The 16,613-nt window shown below is 36.7% G+C and overlaps 1 protein-coding gene across 3 annotated transcripts in view; it reads right to left on the reverse strand.

Moving 5' to 3' along the window:
- Positions 1-16,613, reverse strand: part of NKAIN3 (sodium/potassium transporting ATPase interacting 3) — a 334,441-nt gene that overhangs the window by 20,410 nt on the left and 297,418 nt on the right. For 2 of the 3 annotated variants that reach the window (XM_021555630.3, XM_021555631.2), the window contains exon 5: positions 6,892-6,952. In XM_021555630.3, the coding sequence (XP_021411305.1) occupies positions 6,892-6,952 (61 nt within the window). Of the gene's footprint in view, positions 1-6,852; positions 6,953-16,613 lie in introns of all 3 variants that reach the window. The other variant, XM_021555632.2, reaches the window with a different exon arrangement.

Below are 16,613 nucleotides of genomic sequence, written 5' to 3' on the forward strand. Positions count from 1 at the left end.
TGGGCACTTGGGATTTCCTCACCCACAAAACATTTCAAAACTGAACTGTGACTTAATCACAACTGCTGTGACCTTACAATATTCTGGACAATATCCAATAATATAATGTTTGCTAAAGTGATTGAGGTGATTCTTTTCTACTGAATTTCAGGAAGAAATTTCTGACTTGTGCTTAAGGGAGGAATTGTGGGAATGTGCTGGAGGTACTCTTACTATTTGAGTGATTTATCCCCTTCCTTAATGAAAAATCAATGAGCTTCTGGCTTGCATGGAAATGGTGTCTTGACTATTATCTCCATACCTATTCAAGCAATTCAACATTAAGAAATTAATTCTATACTGAAGATTACAATATTTTACTGAAGTGGTTTAGAAACTCAAGGGGGATTTCCTCAAGTTATTTGATTCACACCTTAGAATAAACTATGTCCAACCAATGAAAAATTGGTTACACTTCATTTAAATGATGTAATTTCCTCACACTTTGTCTGCACCTTATTTGGACAAACCTTACATGTTGCATCCCACATGAAACTTATGGTATGTATAGTACTTTCAAGCAGGTAACTCTGCTGCTGCTAGAAATACTCCACAGTTAAGACTTCCTTTTCTGCACATTTTGCACCATCTATTATTTAAAGACAATCTTTTGGAACAGTGTGCTGCAACAGACAATGGAGAATAAAACTGGAAATGAAGACCATGTTGTTCATTTTGCTAGGGGAATGTAAAAGCAGACAGTTGTATGAGTATATGCTTTTTTTTTAGATTTGCTTTCCTGTAACAGATTATTCACTCATGGTTTTTAAGCAGAAAGAAAAGGATGTCTTTGCTGTAGTTTTTTGCCAATAGCCTATGTAGAATCAAATTTTTTTCCCCTAGTATTTGTGTTTATATTGTTTAATTGCTTTTATTTTACACCACCTCAAAGATTTTACCCTTGGCTGTGTGCAATATATCTATGAATATGTTTCCATAGGAACTAGAATAAATGCTTTCTCAGGCAATGTATGATAACTGAATGTAAAAAAAAAAAAAAAGAAAAGAGAAAAAAAAATTGAAATAGTATGTAGAGGTAATTTAGATAGTGTAACATCCCTGTAGTATTTCTTCCTTTATTAAATGTTTCAGAATTCCTTGGGTTAATTTAGTGTAGGAATGAGCATGCATTTTCAGCTAATTCACACACTAAGGCTAATGATAAATAAAGAGGACACCAGTAGGACTGTAGGACCATATGATGTTGTTAAACCATAAAATCTTGTTAGAATAGTTTTATCCTTTGTATTCCCACTACAAGAGAAAGTGGAGTCACGTATAAGTAGGGTAGTAAAAAGATGAGTCTTCATCTAATCAACAAGCTCCAGCTGGACAGACCTCTAGAGTCTACAGAAACTGCAACTTGACATTTGTCTCCATTAAATGTCTGGTGGGGTTGTCCTGGGCCACAGCTGAACAGAGCACATATCCCCCTGGATATGCCTGGTGACATTTCTGGCCACACCACAGCCTCTCCTTCAGTTCATGGTAGGCATCTGCAAGATGATGCCAGAGGCTGTTTGCAGGAATGAGCCACCCTGAAATGTGGGCAGCACCTCACTCCAAGGAACCACCCGTGGCATCGTCTGGGCTCCCTGACTTTCCAGATGTCACAGACCACCTTTGAGGACAGGTGTGTTGGACACTTCACCTTTGCAGGAGGCCACTTTTTGTTTTTAGAAAACCGTTCACTTCAACTACAGAATACCTCTGGTTAAGAACCCACTATTATTCTATACCTAGCAATATGTATACCTGGCAAAAATAGTTGGTTTTAGTCTTTTTCGAAAACAGGTGAATCAAAATTCTGGGGTTTTGGGTTTCTTGTCCATATGAACAGAAGGATGTAAACTGCTTTCAAGTCTTCCAAAAATACTGGTAATCACTTCCATTTTCCAGAAATGCTAAAGTCAGGAGAATGCTGTCAATGTAGCAGCTCATAGTGCTGTTTCTCTGCCAAACATTAAAACATATTATAATTTAAATGTCTGTGTCAAGCATACTCATCCACTGGCCAGGAACAACACATTTTGTTTCAAGTAATTATGGTTTAAAGGTGGGAGTGGTGAGTGCTAAAGCCCAGAGATTACCTGTGCTGCTGTTTGACAAATTTCATTAAGTCCTCATTTTCAAGAAGATAATTTAGGACAGGTGTTGACTGGGGATGTTTGATTTTTGTATTGCTCAACAGAAGAGTAGTACAGAATTCTCGTTCTTGGTGGTCCTTGATATTAAACATTTTATCACAGAAATTATTTTCTTAGAATGTAAATGGACTCGACTGCATGTACAATTGCAATTAATGTAAAGATAGTAGTGGGTTCCCAAAAATTCCTTAGTTAAGGAAATTTGGATAATTATATACAAAGGTAATCAGATATTTTTAATATTAGCTATTGCTAGCTAGTTATTCATTCACTTTGCAAAAATTAGCATATTTATAGGAAATTTATGATTGCTGGACCTACCGTGTAACTATAAATATTAAATTAAATGAGATATAAAATTCTTTTTCTCTTGTTTGATTACTGACAACAGATGCTCAATGGTGTTTGTGAATGTAATGCCATATGTCAGATAAGGCAATGCAGTAGTTTTTCAGAGGAAGTAATAATGTATCTTGCTTTACTTAATATCTTTCTAATAATAGCATATGGAGGGTCATATTGGTACCACAATATGGGAAAACTTGTAATTTGTAAAAAAAATTCATCTTCCCCTCTGTTCTGAAAGTACAGCTGGGCTGTGAACATGACTAGCATAGAGGACAGACAAAAATAATCTTTTATTTGTTTATTAATTTTGTTCTTGTATTTTCATTCAGAGGATAAATCTTCATGGTGAATGGAAGCCTTTTCCTTTATTTTTGCCCATGCACAAAAGAGGTTTAAGTTTAATTGGATTGGCCTTTTGGCATTTCAGCCTGATTTATACAAAAATGCTGAAATCACAGCTGTAGTTTTTGTGGCAAACCTTCCCCTCTGATTTCACTGCTATTTCTTTATGCAATTTGTTTACAAATCAGTTTCCACTCCCCAAATCCAAAACTATCACTTCTGACATGTGTCAGTGCCACATTTATGAACTAGTATTTAGTAGTAGTGCTAACAACTCAAAGAAGTCCAGAAACAAGTTTAATCATGATTTTAGCAATGTATTTTGCCTAGTTTCCAGACTCCACTGAATTAAAACAGTAACTCTGTCAAGGTGGAAATCAGTTTCTGAGTTCATTTTTAGGAGAAAATGATTCACAAACAGGATAGTGACAGGCTTTTATGATTACAGATTTCACATATTCTACTCCTTCAAAAGGGCTTATAGAGATTGATAGATCTACAAAGAAAGAAATGAAAAAATGAAGGGAAGAGATATAAATAGACTTTTTCATTAGGATGAATGATGGAAGGTAATAACCCCACTACCATAGTATGCCTTTTACATGTCTCTTTTTTTTTTTTCATTCCTTTTGACCTGCTACCATCTTCTTTCTAAGTAAAAGTTAACTACAGTATGAAATGTAGGTAGGATGAGCAATAGCTGGAAATAAATGTTTCCTCAAGCATTATTACTGTTCAGAAAAGTGTCCATCAGCTGAAATGTCAGGCTCCAAATCCATTTAAGCACTGAATAGAGGCTAAACAGGCAGCTATTATTAATTTTTAAGTCTGCTTGATGGGTTTTAGACCAAGAACTGGGGTTAACTCAATGCATTAAATATTGCAGAGTATATTTAATTAGGGAGGCTTTGACAATCAGATGGCTGAGGATTTATTCTGTGCAAACTATTGCCTAAAATATGATGGAATAGCTGCATCTATCTAAGAAAAAGATCCCCTGCATCATATTTAAATGCATAAAATTGGTCTTAGTTGAAGGTTTTCGGACTTTTATCCTAATGTAAACACTGTCTACTTTCAATCTGTTTTGAAGCACCACTGTGTTTACATCTAGATTCTGTTCATTATGCTGCAAGCTAGCAACATGAATTTCTCCACAATAAGTCCTGTTCTTCTCAACTAATTATCAAATCCAAACAATTTTCTTATTTTGCCTTAAACATACATTCCTTTATTCAAAACAAATCTGTGGGATTCCTATGAAGGGGCTAACATTTGTCTATAATGTATTTATCTACAAGCATAGAGGGCTCTAATACATATAGGTGCTCAGACACAAAGTGAGATATTAAAGGGCTATTTATTCGCTTTTGATCCAATTCAGAATCTTAGAAAGCAATAAAAAAGCACCAAGTCAGAAATTACTTCTTTTCAATGGTTGTAAAATCTCCTAGCTGCATCTATTCCACTTCTTTGCTCCTCTATTTCTGTTCTTTGTGCATTGGTCTGGCCTCTACCCCAGGTCATTCTCTGCCAACCAAAAAAAACCTATTCACACAAGAGTATAGAAGATCAAATGTAAAGATACAAGTGAAATGGGAAATTTGTCCATTCCTAACAAAGGACATTGCACCATATTTTCCAAGACAAATGAGGTGATTTTCACTTGTAACAGAATAAATTGTCAGTGGAAGTGATGAAAGACAAGCAGAAATTAAATGCAGACCCCTGAGTCAGTTGAGAAGAATAGGAACTGGGTTAGTTCTGCATACTGGATCACCTTAGCACTTGATGTGTTTTATTGGTTGATAAATATGTTACCTGTTCTCCATTCTCAGTGATTTGAATTTCCATTTTTATTGTATGGCTCAAAACCCTCAAAAGACAATTAGGTGGTCTCACCATCAAAGGAAAATAAAGCAGCCCCCATCTCTTCTGAAATAGACATATTTTCAAAGTGAACAGAGCCCTTAACTTGGAAAAAACCCTCTCGTGAGGCGTTCAGTGTGTAAGCCACATATGGTCTGTAGCACAGGACTGCAGTTTCCATGAACATGGAAAGTTTCCCGGGAGTTTTGTCTTCCATACATGCCTAAAACAGGGTGTGTGAAGCACACTATAAAGGGCTAAACAAACCCAACAGTTGTGTAAAAAGGAAGAGTCTGTTTTCCCAGGTACAGGTGCATCTGTGCTTGCATATGGGTGTGCGTGTGCACACACAATTATCCTTCAAAGGCACTGTAGTTTGTGTTTTCCTCATCAGCCTACAGACATCCCCTGACACCTGATGTAGCCTCCTGGTTCCAGGCATTTAGTTAGTAACTGTCTCATAAACAAAGTTTCCAGCTATCCCTGTGAACCCCTGGCTACTGCCCTGACTGATCGCAGCCATATGGGAAGGAGCAGTGTCTGGATTCCACAGAGCAAAGGCTGTGTCTATACATCCCAAACCACGCAGCCATTGTGCTGCTGTGCCATCTGCTGATGCCAGTTCCTGCCTAACTGGCAGTTTCCAGCTTTCCCAGGAAGCATTTTCTGGACTTTTCTTCTCGAGCCGTACATTTTATTTATGTTACTTCTCCAAGTGTTCATATCTCTCCTTTAGAACATCCATCTTTATCCAGGCTCCTTTTAGTTTTCCACAGTACACTATGTGCACAACATGCTTATGGCTCCTTACCACTCAATTTTACCTGAGAATCTCTTTGATATATTTTCTTCCTAATAAAAACCTTTAAATGAAAGTGTTAAAATAGATTTGATACTAATGTCTGTTGCATTATGATGGAGAACTGAACATTGTGCTATTTGTAGCAATGGAAAAATATTGTCTTTCTAGTCCTTCACACTGTTTTCAATGAAAAAAAATCTTCTTTTCCATCACAGAAATTAATTACTTGAACTATGTTTTCAATAAGATTTTCCAGGTATTATATTTTCTTATATACTTTCCTATATACTAAATACTCTCCTATAAACTAAATTAATTTTTCCTATGATATTCACCCACTAAACCTATTCTGTGAAGAAACAGAACAAACTGTGCAAAGATTTATAAATAAATATTTAGTTGTATGTTATTTATGCTGTAATCAAAAAATGCTATTGACATTAGTTCTTTTTTCCCCTAGAGAGAGCTATTTTACTGTTTACCTCCTTATGAATGAGAGGAAGTAATTAAAATAATCACACCATGTCCCTTTTTAAAATTTGTTCTTCTATTTGCTCCTCTGCTCATCCAAGACTTTTCCATTCTCTCTACTGCTTTTACCAGTGGCTATTCCAGTCATGTGGGTATGGTGACATACTCAGACAATTCTCACAACCACTGTTCACACAGCATCCTACCAAAATGTTCAGCATATTCAGGGTTTTCCAATGGTGTCTTAATGACTTTTTGAGAAATACTTTCCTAAGGTGTGCACATTTTCAAATTTTTGGAACAACATGAGTATGTATATAAGGGTTTGATTGACAAAAGCAAGTCAAGCATATGGGATCAACATTTTAAATACATAGTCTAGGTGTCTCTAAGCATAGATCAGGTTTATCTAATTATTGAGCAGAGTGATACTGCACACTGTAAATGGCTCGGTCTGTCCCCTCCTTTAATTTTACTGCTGATAAAGATGTCATTTGAAAAAACAGATTAAGAGGCTTCAGGAACTTTGATTCAAATGTAAATGTACATACATAAAGACATACATATATATATAGATATATCTATATCTATATGTATGCAACATGGATCACATAATTTTTATCACTGTGACTGGCTCATGTAAAAGATTCACAAATATTTAAGAAGTTCAGAAATTGCAATCCCAGCTTGATAAGTTATTAGTACCTAAAGAAGTATGTCTTTAAGCATAAAGACATATGTATATTGTATACATGAATGCCAGATTTGGCCATTTTTCAAAATTTGTTCTTTGCCTTGGTAGTTTAATGCAAGACTAAGTCTCAGCCCAGGTACCTTGGCTCCAGAGATGGTGAGGTGTGTATCAGTACTTACAGCTGTCCTCCTCCTCCATGAAAATACTGATTACGTAACAGGCATACACAAATCCAATCAGCTGTGTGAAAAAAAGGGGAAAAAAACATCATTAGAACACATTGAACACTTACAAAGCTGTTACTACAATGATATATACAGGTGTCACAGCTAAATTTTAGATATTTACTTCTATTTCCTGAATTTACAAATTTCAGTCAAACAGCTAAATTAATTTTCTCTTTTTTGCTCATGTTGCATAACTTATATATAAATACACATTTTATAGTTTAAAATATTTTCCTATTTTCCTAGTCTCACTGGGATCAGTATTGATGAATACTGCTATTGAGTAATACTGGTGGAAAACATCTGTACCCTGATGTTCAGCTATTATTTACATTTCTTTGTTCTTCAATACCTCTGTTCTCACATAGTTTTCCCACATGAATGTGGCCCCTATTCACCTCATATGCTTACTAAAATGCCAAAATATTTATTTACTGCTACAGAATTAAGTAATAGTAATACTTCTATGGAGTCTACAAGAGATGTCTTTTGGTGCTACATAAAGCATCCCAGTGAAAAACTGTTAGGCAAAATTTAAAATTGATATGTGAATTGTCATGATGTAACTGAACAGTAAAACTGGGTTATGATTCATTGACATCAGGAAACACCTTATTTTATGTAATTCATGTTAGCGATGCAGGATATGAACAGTATCATTTCCCCAAAGAACGACAACAGTCAAACCATGCCATTATTTTAACAGCAGCACACATGAAAACATTCTCCTTAACCCAGATCTGTGTCACTTGTTCCATCAAGGGGAAGGGATTAAGATCTTTACGATCAAGAAATAGAAACTCCACTCATTCCTTATCCATATAGACAAAATATTTTCTTATGACCAAGACCAAAGATGAAGAAAATCCCACTGGGCAAGGAAACCAATTATACTGCATGGCCAGACATGTCCAATCTTGAGAAAATATTGTTTGTGCAGCTGTACCCAATTCATGCTATCTCAAAATCTTGAAATGACACTTCATGAGAGATTTCAAGAATAGCCTAGAGATTAGTGTTAAGAACACGCCTTTTTCTCTGGTTCATTCAAAAAATCTAATTAAAATAGTTATTCTAAGGATGTCACAGATCAACCATCTGAGAAAGAGGTAATTTAATAGTATCTAGACAGGTATAAGCTCTTTCAGAAGCAGAGAAATCATTCTAACCTGCTTTCTGGTTGGGCTGCACGAGGAGCATTACAAGCAGTTCCAAAAGCCTCTCTGCAGACAAAAAGCTTGTCCACACAAGGGAATTCAGAGAAGTTAAGATGAATTAACTAAAGCTCTGAAATCAATGCACATAAGATAAAGTACATCAAATCCCTGTGTGGCCTTTCCCATTCAGAAATAAAGTGGCCCTAGTTCACTGCTGCTTAATCCTTCTCCAAGGGATTAATCTTCCCATGGAGAATTAAGCTACAGTATGCTACTTGTGAATGAGGGCTGTCACAGTACTGTGGCACTGATCTGTCAGAGCTTCCTGTCCAGGGCATTCACCTCACTACTGTTTTTACAAAGTGACTTTAATCCAACTCTTCTCTCATTCTGAGCAGACTACAGCTTCCCTGACTGCTTTGTGGTGTCCAATTTGCTGCGTGCTATTGTCACAGCCTCTCTCAGGTGACCATTGCTCTGTGGCACTGATGCTCTAAGCCATCTAAATGCAACCCAGCTCTGGAAGAGGCACTCACTGGAGGTGGCCAGGATGGATCCATCCCCATGAGCCTGGTGCCATGGAGGCTGCAGCAGGATGGGACCCACTGACACAGCAGAGCTCACTTGACCTGCTGAGAATTGTGTGGGTGGTTAGGAGCACTCCAGCTCCTGCTATTAATGACAATGGGATCTGACAGTTCTGCTACCAGCATATCCAGGGCCAGCAGTGGCTTACAGATTCCTTGATGGATTAAGCATATTTTTTCCTTAAAAACACAGTTTAGAGCACCTTTCAGACATGCCAACTAAAACAATATAAATACAATATAAAGGCTTCCAAGAGATCAAAAGACAAATCATACTGAAGCACAGACAGATGATTCTTCAACTAATGGAAGTTGACAAGAGGGCATATTTATTACAGTGCAGGACACATGGGGAGTAACCTCCCAAAGACACGTGTAAAAAAAGTCACAAACTCCTGCTCTCTATTTATCCAAAAGTCTTTTACATATTCAAATGGTTTCCAGGACAGTTTTTACAATGTCTATTACATAAACATTAGCTCTTGCCTCATATTATAATTATTTGGATGTCCATTATGGCTGTGCAATTGTCCTCTTCAATTGGGTTGGTGGGCTTCTGAAGAGGAAATAAGACATCTTCCCCATGGTAAACTCTTCACCCTTGTCAAGCTGGCAGGGCTGCTTGGCCTGCTGGTCACAGTCCAAACCTCCTCTCATTCTTAGAAGCCAGTTTTTCCTGCACTCTTACAATACTTCATATATCACCTGTCATTCCTAACCTTGTTTCAGTTATCCCCACCTGGTATCAATTAGTTTCCTTGTTAAGCTCTAATCACAGTATATGATCTTCGCTAACTACATCCTTCATTCACTTAAGCTCTTAATTAAAATATATATAGTTTTCACTATCTTAGTTGCACTCCTAGCTCAACCTCTTGACTCAATATCTGAGATGCAGTGCTTGTGACACCTGACAGTTACATATAATTTAAAAAAATATTGCATTAGTACCATGGAAAAACCAGAACACAGGTGATTTTTCATAACAGGAACATAACAGCTGTAAATTGTAAATGGCAGCAAATAAACAGCTGCTTATTTACAATGTTTCCAAATCACCATTTGTGTTGTGCAATTTGACTGTATAAGTCACTTGGGTTTGTTTCTTTTTCCTAAACATGACAAAAATATTTTGAAGATTAAAACTGCTGAATAAATAATGCACATGATAGAAATGAATTGTAGTACAGGCTGTGGGTTAAGTGTTTGTGAAGGAAGATCAAATATTAGAATTATGTACTCCTTCCCCATCATGTATATATTTTTTCTTATTAGTGGTATTCTGTATTAAATTAATTTTATTTTTATAAATTCAATTCCTTTTTTATATGTGCATGTGTACTCTATATCCATGCATATTATATAAAACGTATCTCTGTAAGTGCTTCCTGCAGATTTTGCAAATGTCTAAGGTGTTGGACAACTGGATAAAACACAGCAAGACTTCCACTCTAACAGGTAATAAATGATCTGACACAGAGAAAGCAATAGGGAAAAGCACTCAAAAAAATCTTCCAAAGCATGTGGGTCATGACAAGCCTGAGTTTTAACAATCCTAAGAGCTTACATCTTGCTCTTTCAGTAGACTTCCTCCTTAATCTTTTCCTACTCTCTTCAAAGTTTGAAACACACTTTGCCTAATCTGTGACCTTCTTGCAAAATCAGCAGCCTTTCTCTACTTCTCAGAAATATATTTCTTTATATTCTTCAGCATTAGAAATCACTGCTAGCTGTTGTATTTATGATGCATATTTGTTTAAAACACACCATTTCCCCCATCTGTTTAGTTATTAATACCAGGAGTAATAAAAAGCATATATACACCCCCTTTCAATTCTGTGATCTTTTCAAGGGGAAAAAAAAGATGAGGTGACTAACCACAGCCCTCCATAATCCAACAATATCTTTCTGTAGTTGAAAGTCAGCATGCATTTTTCTGAAAGAATAAAGCAACAAGGAGAAAAAAGAGCCCTTTACCATCAATTGTCAGGTATTGCTGCTCGAGGGGTCAGCAATGCTTGGCTTGTAACCAACAAACAAGTAGTTACAGTTGGGTAAGTGATATGTACAGAACCATTAACAAGAACTGATAAAGTGGGAATATACCCTTTGACAGATGAGACTTGTTTCCAGGTCCTTAAACAGTTGCAGTCACCACTGTGTGAATATTTTTGTAAATGAATCAATTAAAACCTCTTATTTTGCGTTATTGATGGACATGCTAATAAAATATTTATTCCAACAAATTACTTTTGGTATCTTGATTAACACAGCTGCTGTTTAATTAATAGTGTTATGCTCATGTTAACCCATCTAGCCATCAGGCTAATTGCCAGTCTTGGTGGCTATTGGCCTGGCACCAAGTGATAGACTTAAACGTGTGTTCCCTGATAACTAAAGCAATTATGATGCACATGAGCTGGAAGATTCTTAATTTGGTTATCTTGAGTTTCAGTAATCATTCAAAGGGACCAATTAAGTGGTTGGAACAGGATGCCCAAAGCATCAAAGATCACTAGCACCTAAAAGTATAAATAGGATAAAGATATATATAGTATAGCATAAATATATAAATTTAGTATGTATTAGTATATTTACATAGTATTCATATAATTTTATATAAATACACTATATAAAAAAATAGTATAAATATATAAATTTCTGTCTGGCTTGATCCAGAGAGAAATACAGATGGCCAGGAGGCCTTTTCTTGACAACATTGAGTTCAAGGCACGGAAACCTTCTGGGATCCCTGCAGTGTACTAGACTGCCTGTCTTACCTGGAGAGCCCAGGCTAGTTAAGTGTCTCAGGAGACACCTGTCAGTGCTATTCTTCAGAAAATCAGGTGGGAAATTGTGAGTAGAGGCTGCTGTCCCCAGCCTTCTTCCATCTACACAGTGGTTAGGGTACACACCTTTCTCTAGACAGAATAAACAATACATAAAACATTTCAGGGAAACACAGAATGGTTTTGGTTGGAAGGGACTTTAAACCTTTTCTGGTCCAACCTTCCTGCTGTGGGCAGGAATATCTTTTACTAGGTCAGGTTGCTCAAATTTTATCCAGCCTGTCCTTGAACACTTTCAGGTATGGGGCATACACAGTTGCTCTTGGCAACCTGTTCAAGTGCCTCACCACCCTCATTGTAAAAAATGGCTTCTTTATGTTCAATCTTTCAATTTACAACTCTTACCCTTTGCCCTCTCACCAGAGACCACGGTAAAAATTATATAACCATCGTTCTTATAAGCCCCCTCTATAAATGAAAAGGCCAAAATAAAGTTTAAATAGCCCCAACTCTCTCAACTCTCCAAATATTCGCACAGCCCTCCAAGTGGAGTATCATGAAAGCAGAATAGAAGGGTAGAATCACCTCCCTTGACCTGCTGCCTACACTTCTTATGATGCAGTACAATTGGCTTTCTGGACTACAGCTAGTGCCCTTTGCTGACTGCTGTTAAGTTGGACATTTGCCATGATCCCCAAGTTCTTCTCAGCAGGGCTCCTTTCAAGCCCTTTATTGCTTAGTCTGTACTGATATCATTGATTGTCTTGATCCAGGTACAAGATCATTCCCGTGGCCTTTTTGAAGTTCATGTGGTTCACACAGGCCCACTCCTTGAGCCTGCCACGGTCCCTCTGGATGGCATCTCTTCCCTCAAAGCCACCAACAGCACCACTCAGCAAGGTGCCATCAGCAAACCTGCTGAGGGTGTACACAATGCTGCTACATCAGTGATGGAGTAATGAAAAAACACTGGTCCCACTGTGGGCCCCTGAGTGATACCACTTGTATTGAACATTGAGCAATAGTTCTTTGGACATGACCACACTCTATTTAGACCCATCAGAATTTTCCTACCAAAAACCTTATTGCTTCAATGACTAGCTGAGAAGTGTCACTGAATTCTCAAAGTCATAGTGAAGGATAGGCTCAGGATGGGAGAAACAGTTGTCACTTAGGCTATAAATTGGCAGAGACTTCAGCCCACAAAGGGATTTCTTATTAGTGGAATATGGGTACATTGATATTATGCTATTATCAAGGTTTTTGATGCATAATTTATTTTCTGCTGATATCCTTAAGTAGAAATAAAATAGTAGTAGTCTCTGTTAATTTTCTCCCATGCAAGGAGTAGGTTCTCAAGAAGACTTTAATGCTTTAGTCTAACTAAAATCTCCAGGCTTAAGCTATGGACATCTGCATGAACTGTAAATGCCTAGTTTAATAGAATCGAAATTAGATTATATAATTGTCCATCATTAAACTGAGAGAAACTATTAAAACATAGAAGAAATTTAAAAACTAATCATTTGAGCAAATATATACTGTGACATATAATTGCTTTAATAAATGGATATTAGTAGAACATATCCTATTAAAAATAAGAATCAAACTGATTGCAAAAATGTATGTTTACTTGCTAATTAATGTATTTTAATATTTGCTACTTAATGTGGATTAACTTTTCCTTAGGAAAGCAAGGACAAATGCAAAATAAAACTAGAGTGATTATTTAAATCAAGGCCATTTTCTGAAGACTGAAATACTTTTTATTAAAATTGATGATTTGGATAATTTTGATTTAAATCTTCCTGCTTTGGTCTATCATCATCAGCTGTGGCCTTTAAATACATTCTCGCAGTATGAGATTACTTTCCTATCAGCTTCACATACTGCAGTTGCACTGGTCAAAGTAGTTATGTGATTCTTCCCTAAGTATTTAAGATTACCTGAAGCAGTGCCCTGGGCTATCAGGGTTACTATTCAAGGTCAGGTGTACAACAGGTCATTTACCACTGTTAGGCAATTACAGAGTTGTGTAGAGATCTCATTGCAACAAATCAAACCATCCACATAAACAAAATAAAATTACAGCACGCCTGGCTCCAAGAGGATGTGTGTGACATTGTGGGTAAACTAGATTTGGAAGATTTCTCCCATCTGGAGAAAATGGAAACTGCACTTTACATCCACCCTTGTACACATCTAGTCTACCCAGCTTGTCATCACACTGAATATGGCTTTTTCTTGACTTCTTTTTTGCTGATGAGAACTGAAAATCATTATTTCTTGTTTATGTCTTGGGGTTCTTCAAAAGTGTAACTTGGCAAACACAATTCCTTTTATTCTGCAAGGAATTTCTCTATTTCCCAGTTTCCCACAAAGACTGAGCGAGCATGAGAGAAGAAGAAACTTTTAGAATTGAATCTTTATGCATTCAGAATTTGTAGGATACAAAGATTGACAAGATGTCTTAAATTTAACTTATAAATTGGAAATTGTGTAGAAAGAATGAATTTAGTGAGCAAAAAGGTAAAAATACATTAAGTTACAAAGCATCCTACCTATTAATGTCTCCTGATTAGCATTTTCAGAAGAGTTAACAACTACTGAGGAGAAGCTGAAACATGAGTAGTTAATCTTCTTAGCTACCTACTTGCCACTAACACATTTATTAGTCTGCAGAGAGAACTGTAAAGCCCTTTTCCTCCATTAAAGACTAGAAAAGTGCTAAATCAGAATGAGAAATACAGAAGGGAAACAGGATATTATCCCAGTATCTGTGTGTATTCATGATTCAGCACGATAGAAATGTGAAAAGAAATAATATCACTACATATTTCAAGACAGTGACAAAGGAAAAAGATCCAGAGTAACAACAGTATATAGATGGAGCATAATAACAATCATTTACTGCTATAGTATATATAGTTATCCAATTATATGACTCTATACAATTATGCACTCTATCTGCTTGATTATAAGCATTTTACTAGAAATGTAGTAAAACTGTATCATTATAGATAATTTCAAAACTGAATGCAATTTTTAAATTAAAGAACAGAGAGTCTCAAATATATGTCGGCATTTTCCAGAATTATATGATGAAATGTGTAATATTTTATACTGGTAGCAGGGGGAGGCTCAGATTGAAAGTACTTAGAAATCTAAAACCATAAAAGTGCACAAACAACTGGCAAATTGTCCAGAGCAGGAAAAGGTAGCAGCAATAGCTCAAGTACTCTGTCTGTTTTTTTTTTTTTTTTTTTTTTTTTTTTTCTCTCCTTCATCTTCCTAAAATCTATTTTATTTGAGTTGAATAAAATTCAGGCTGTAGAGGTACTCTTTACTAATTTAATCAGCACTGCAAAGTGCCGGTCTGTGGTGGAAATATCCTAGAGACTACAACCCTGATAGCTCTTAAAATGTGCTAAGGATGCTAAAAATGGGTGACAGGAGCTAGTGGGGACTTTTGCTACATATTTACCATGGAGAAACAATTGAGCATATACTAAAATATCTGTTCTTAAAAGACACAGAAGTTGTTATTGGCTAATAGTGCAGAAGACAACTCCTCTTGAACACCATCTAGCTAGAACTGGGAGCCCAGAAGCAGGCTGGAAGACATTAATTACACCTGTTAGCTACTATGCTTTTTGAAGATCTACCTTGTATTTGTATTTGTATTTGTATTTGTATTTGTATTTGTATTTGTATTTGTATTTGTATTTGTATTTTTGAAGTTCTACCTTGTATTTGTACCCTGTGTCTGTTCTTAAGTCCTTGTTCCCACTGTGTCTCTTGGGCTTTAAATTAAAAATTGTATTGACAATCTAATTTTACCAGGCCAAGATCAGAAACTTTGCACTTGGTCTGGGTATTTATTTCTCCAGCAGCATAAATGAATAACTACCCTGTTATGCAGCTGCCCAAAATGACTTTACCAGTTAAGAGGGAGGACTGATGTGTTATGTTACCAAGAGGTATTCCAGCTTTGTGAGGGCTGAGAGCAGGAAGGGAAACAGTGCGTTCTCTCTCCCCTCTTGCTCTTCAGCTTGGCTATGTGTTATTCTCCCTCCATTTTTTTTTTTGCTGCAAGTCCTTATAAATAATATTTTGTATTCTGAGACCTGAAAGATGGAGGACTTTGAGCAAACTGTGTAATCCAATTCTGTGTATAATTACATAGGTCACAGAATTTCACCCAGGTACTCTGTTAACACTATGATAATGTTAGAACAACCCTCACAGACTAGGCTGGGGTCCTGGTGCTCAAGATGAGTTATGGTAACAGAAGTGATCTGGCAACCTTTGTTCTTTACTCAGAGAAGAGATTAGAAATAAACCCCAAGCCTTAATTCTTATCTATTTGTTTGTCTATTGTGTGATAGATATCTAAATTTCCTAGTTGGAATGAAAAGGAAGTCTCATTATGTAAAAACACTGAACATAGTACTTAAACATGACTGGTCAGAACAGTGTTTTATCTTGAAATATATTAATTGATTGTTAATGATACAACTGTGACGTTCCCCCCCTCACAGCCCCCTGAATTATCAGGCTAGCCCAGAGATCCGAGGCTTTGAGGGGAGGAATATGAGGAGAAGGCAAAGATTTCCAAAAGAGGCTCTTACCCCAATATATGTTGGTTCAGCTCTCTTTATTCTGTGATGTCCTAGGGGATTGTAGGGCAAAAGAGGACGAACAGGAAATGTCAGGGGTCTATATAGACTTTGGACAGGGTGGGCTTCCCTGGCTCTCCACCAACCCCGTTGGGGCAGGAAGGAGGGGTCTGGGGTTATCCTGATCAGAGTCACAGGGTCCCGAGGAAGGGGGAATAGGGTGCCCATGAGCTCACTGCAACACAACTGGTTATAGTGAAAGTCAAAAGTGTAAAATAAAGCCAATATTAAATATTGAAAGTTTAAGAGTGAAACAATGGAAAGAGAAGGGGATGAGGGTGGTAACAAGGAAGAAAAGGAGATCTACATCTGAGCAGACTTAACAAAATCCCCAGAAAGGAACTGGATAAACAAGTGAGACTTTAGATCTAGCTTTTCCCCAGCGTGCAAAGAAAATAAAAGTCATCCTAAGAACAGGGTCAAAGTTCTCATATTTCATTTAATAACCAATTAGTTTGTCAA

The sequence above is a fragment of the Lonchura striata genome, chromosome 1 (assembly GCF_046129695.1).
Source record: "Lonchura striata isolate bLonStr1 chromosome 1, bLonStr1.mat, whole genome shotgun sequence".
Lineage (NCBI taxonomy): Eukaryota > Metazoa > Chordata > Aves > Passeriformes > Estrildidae > Lonchura > Lonchura striata.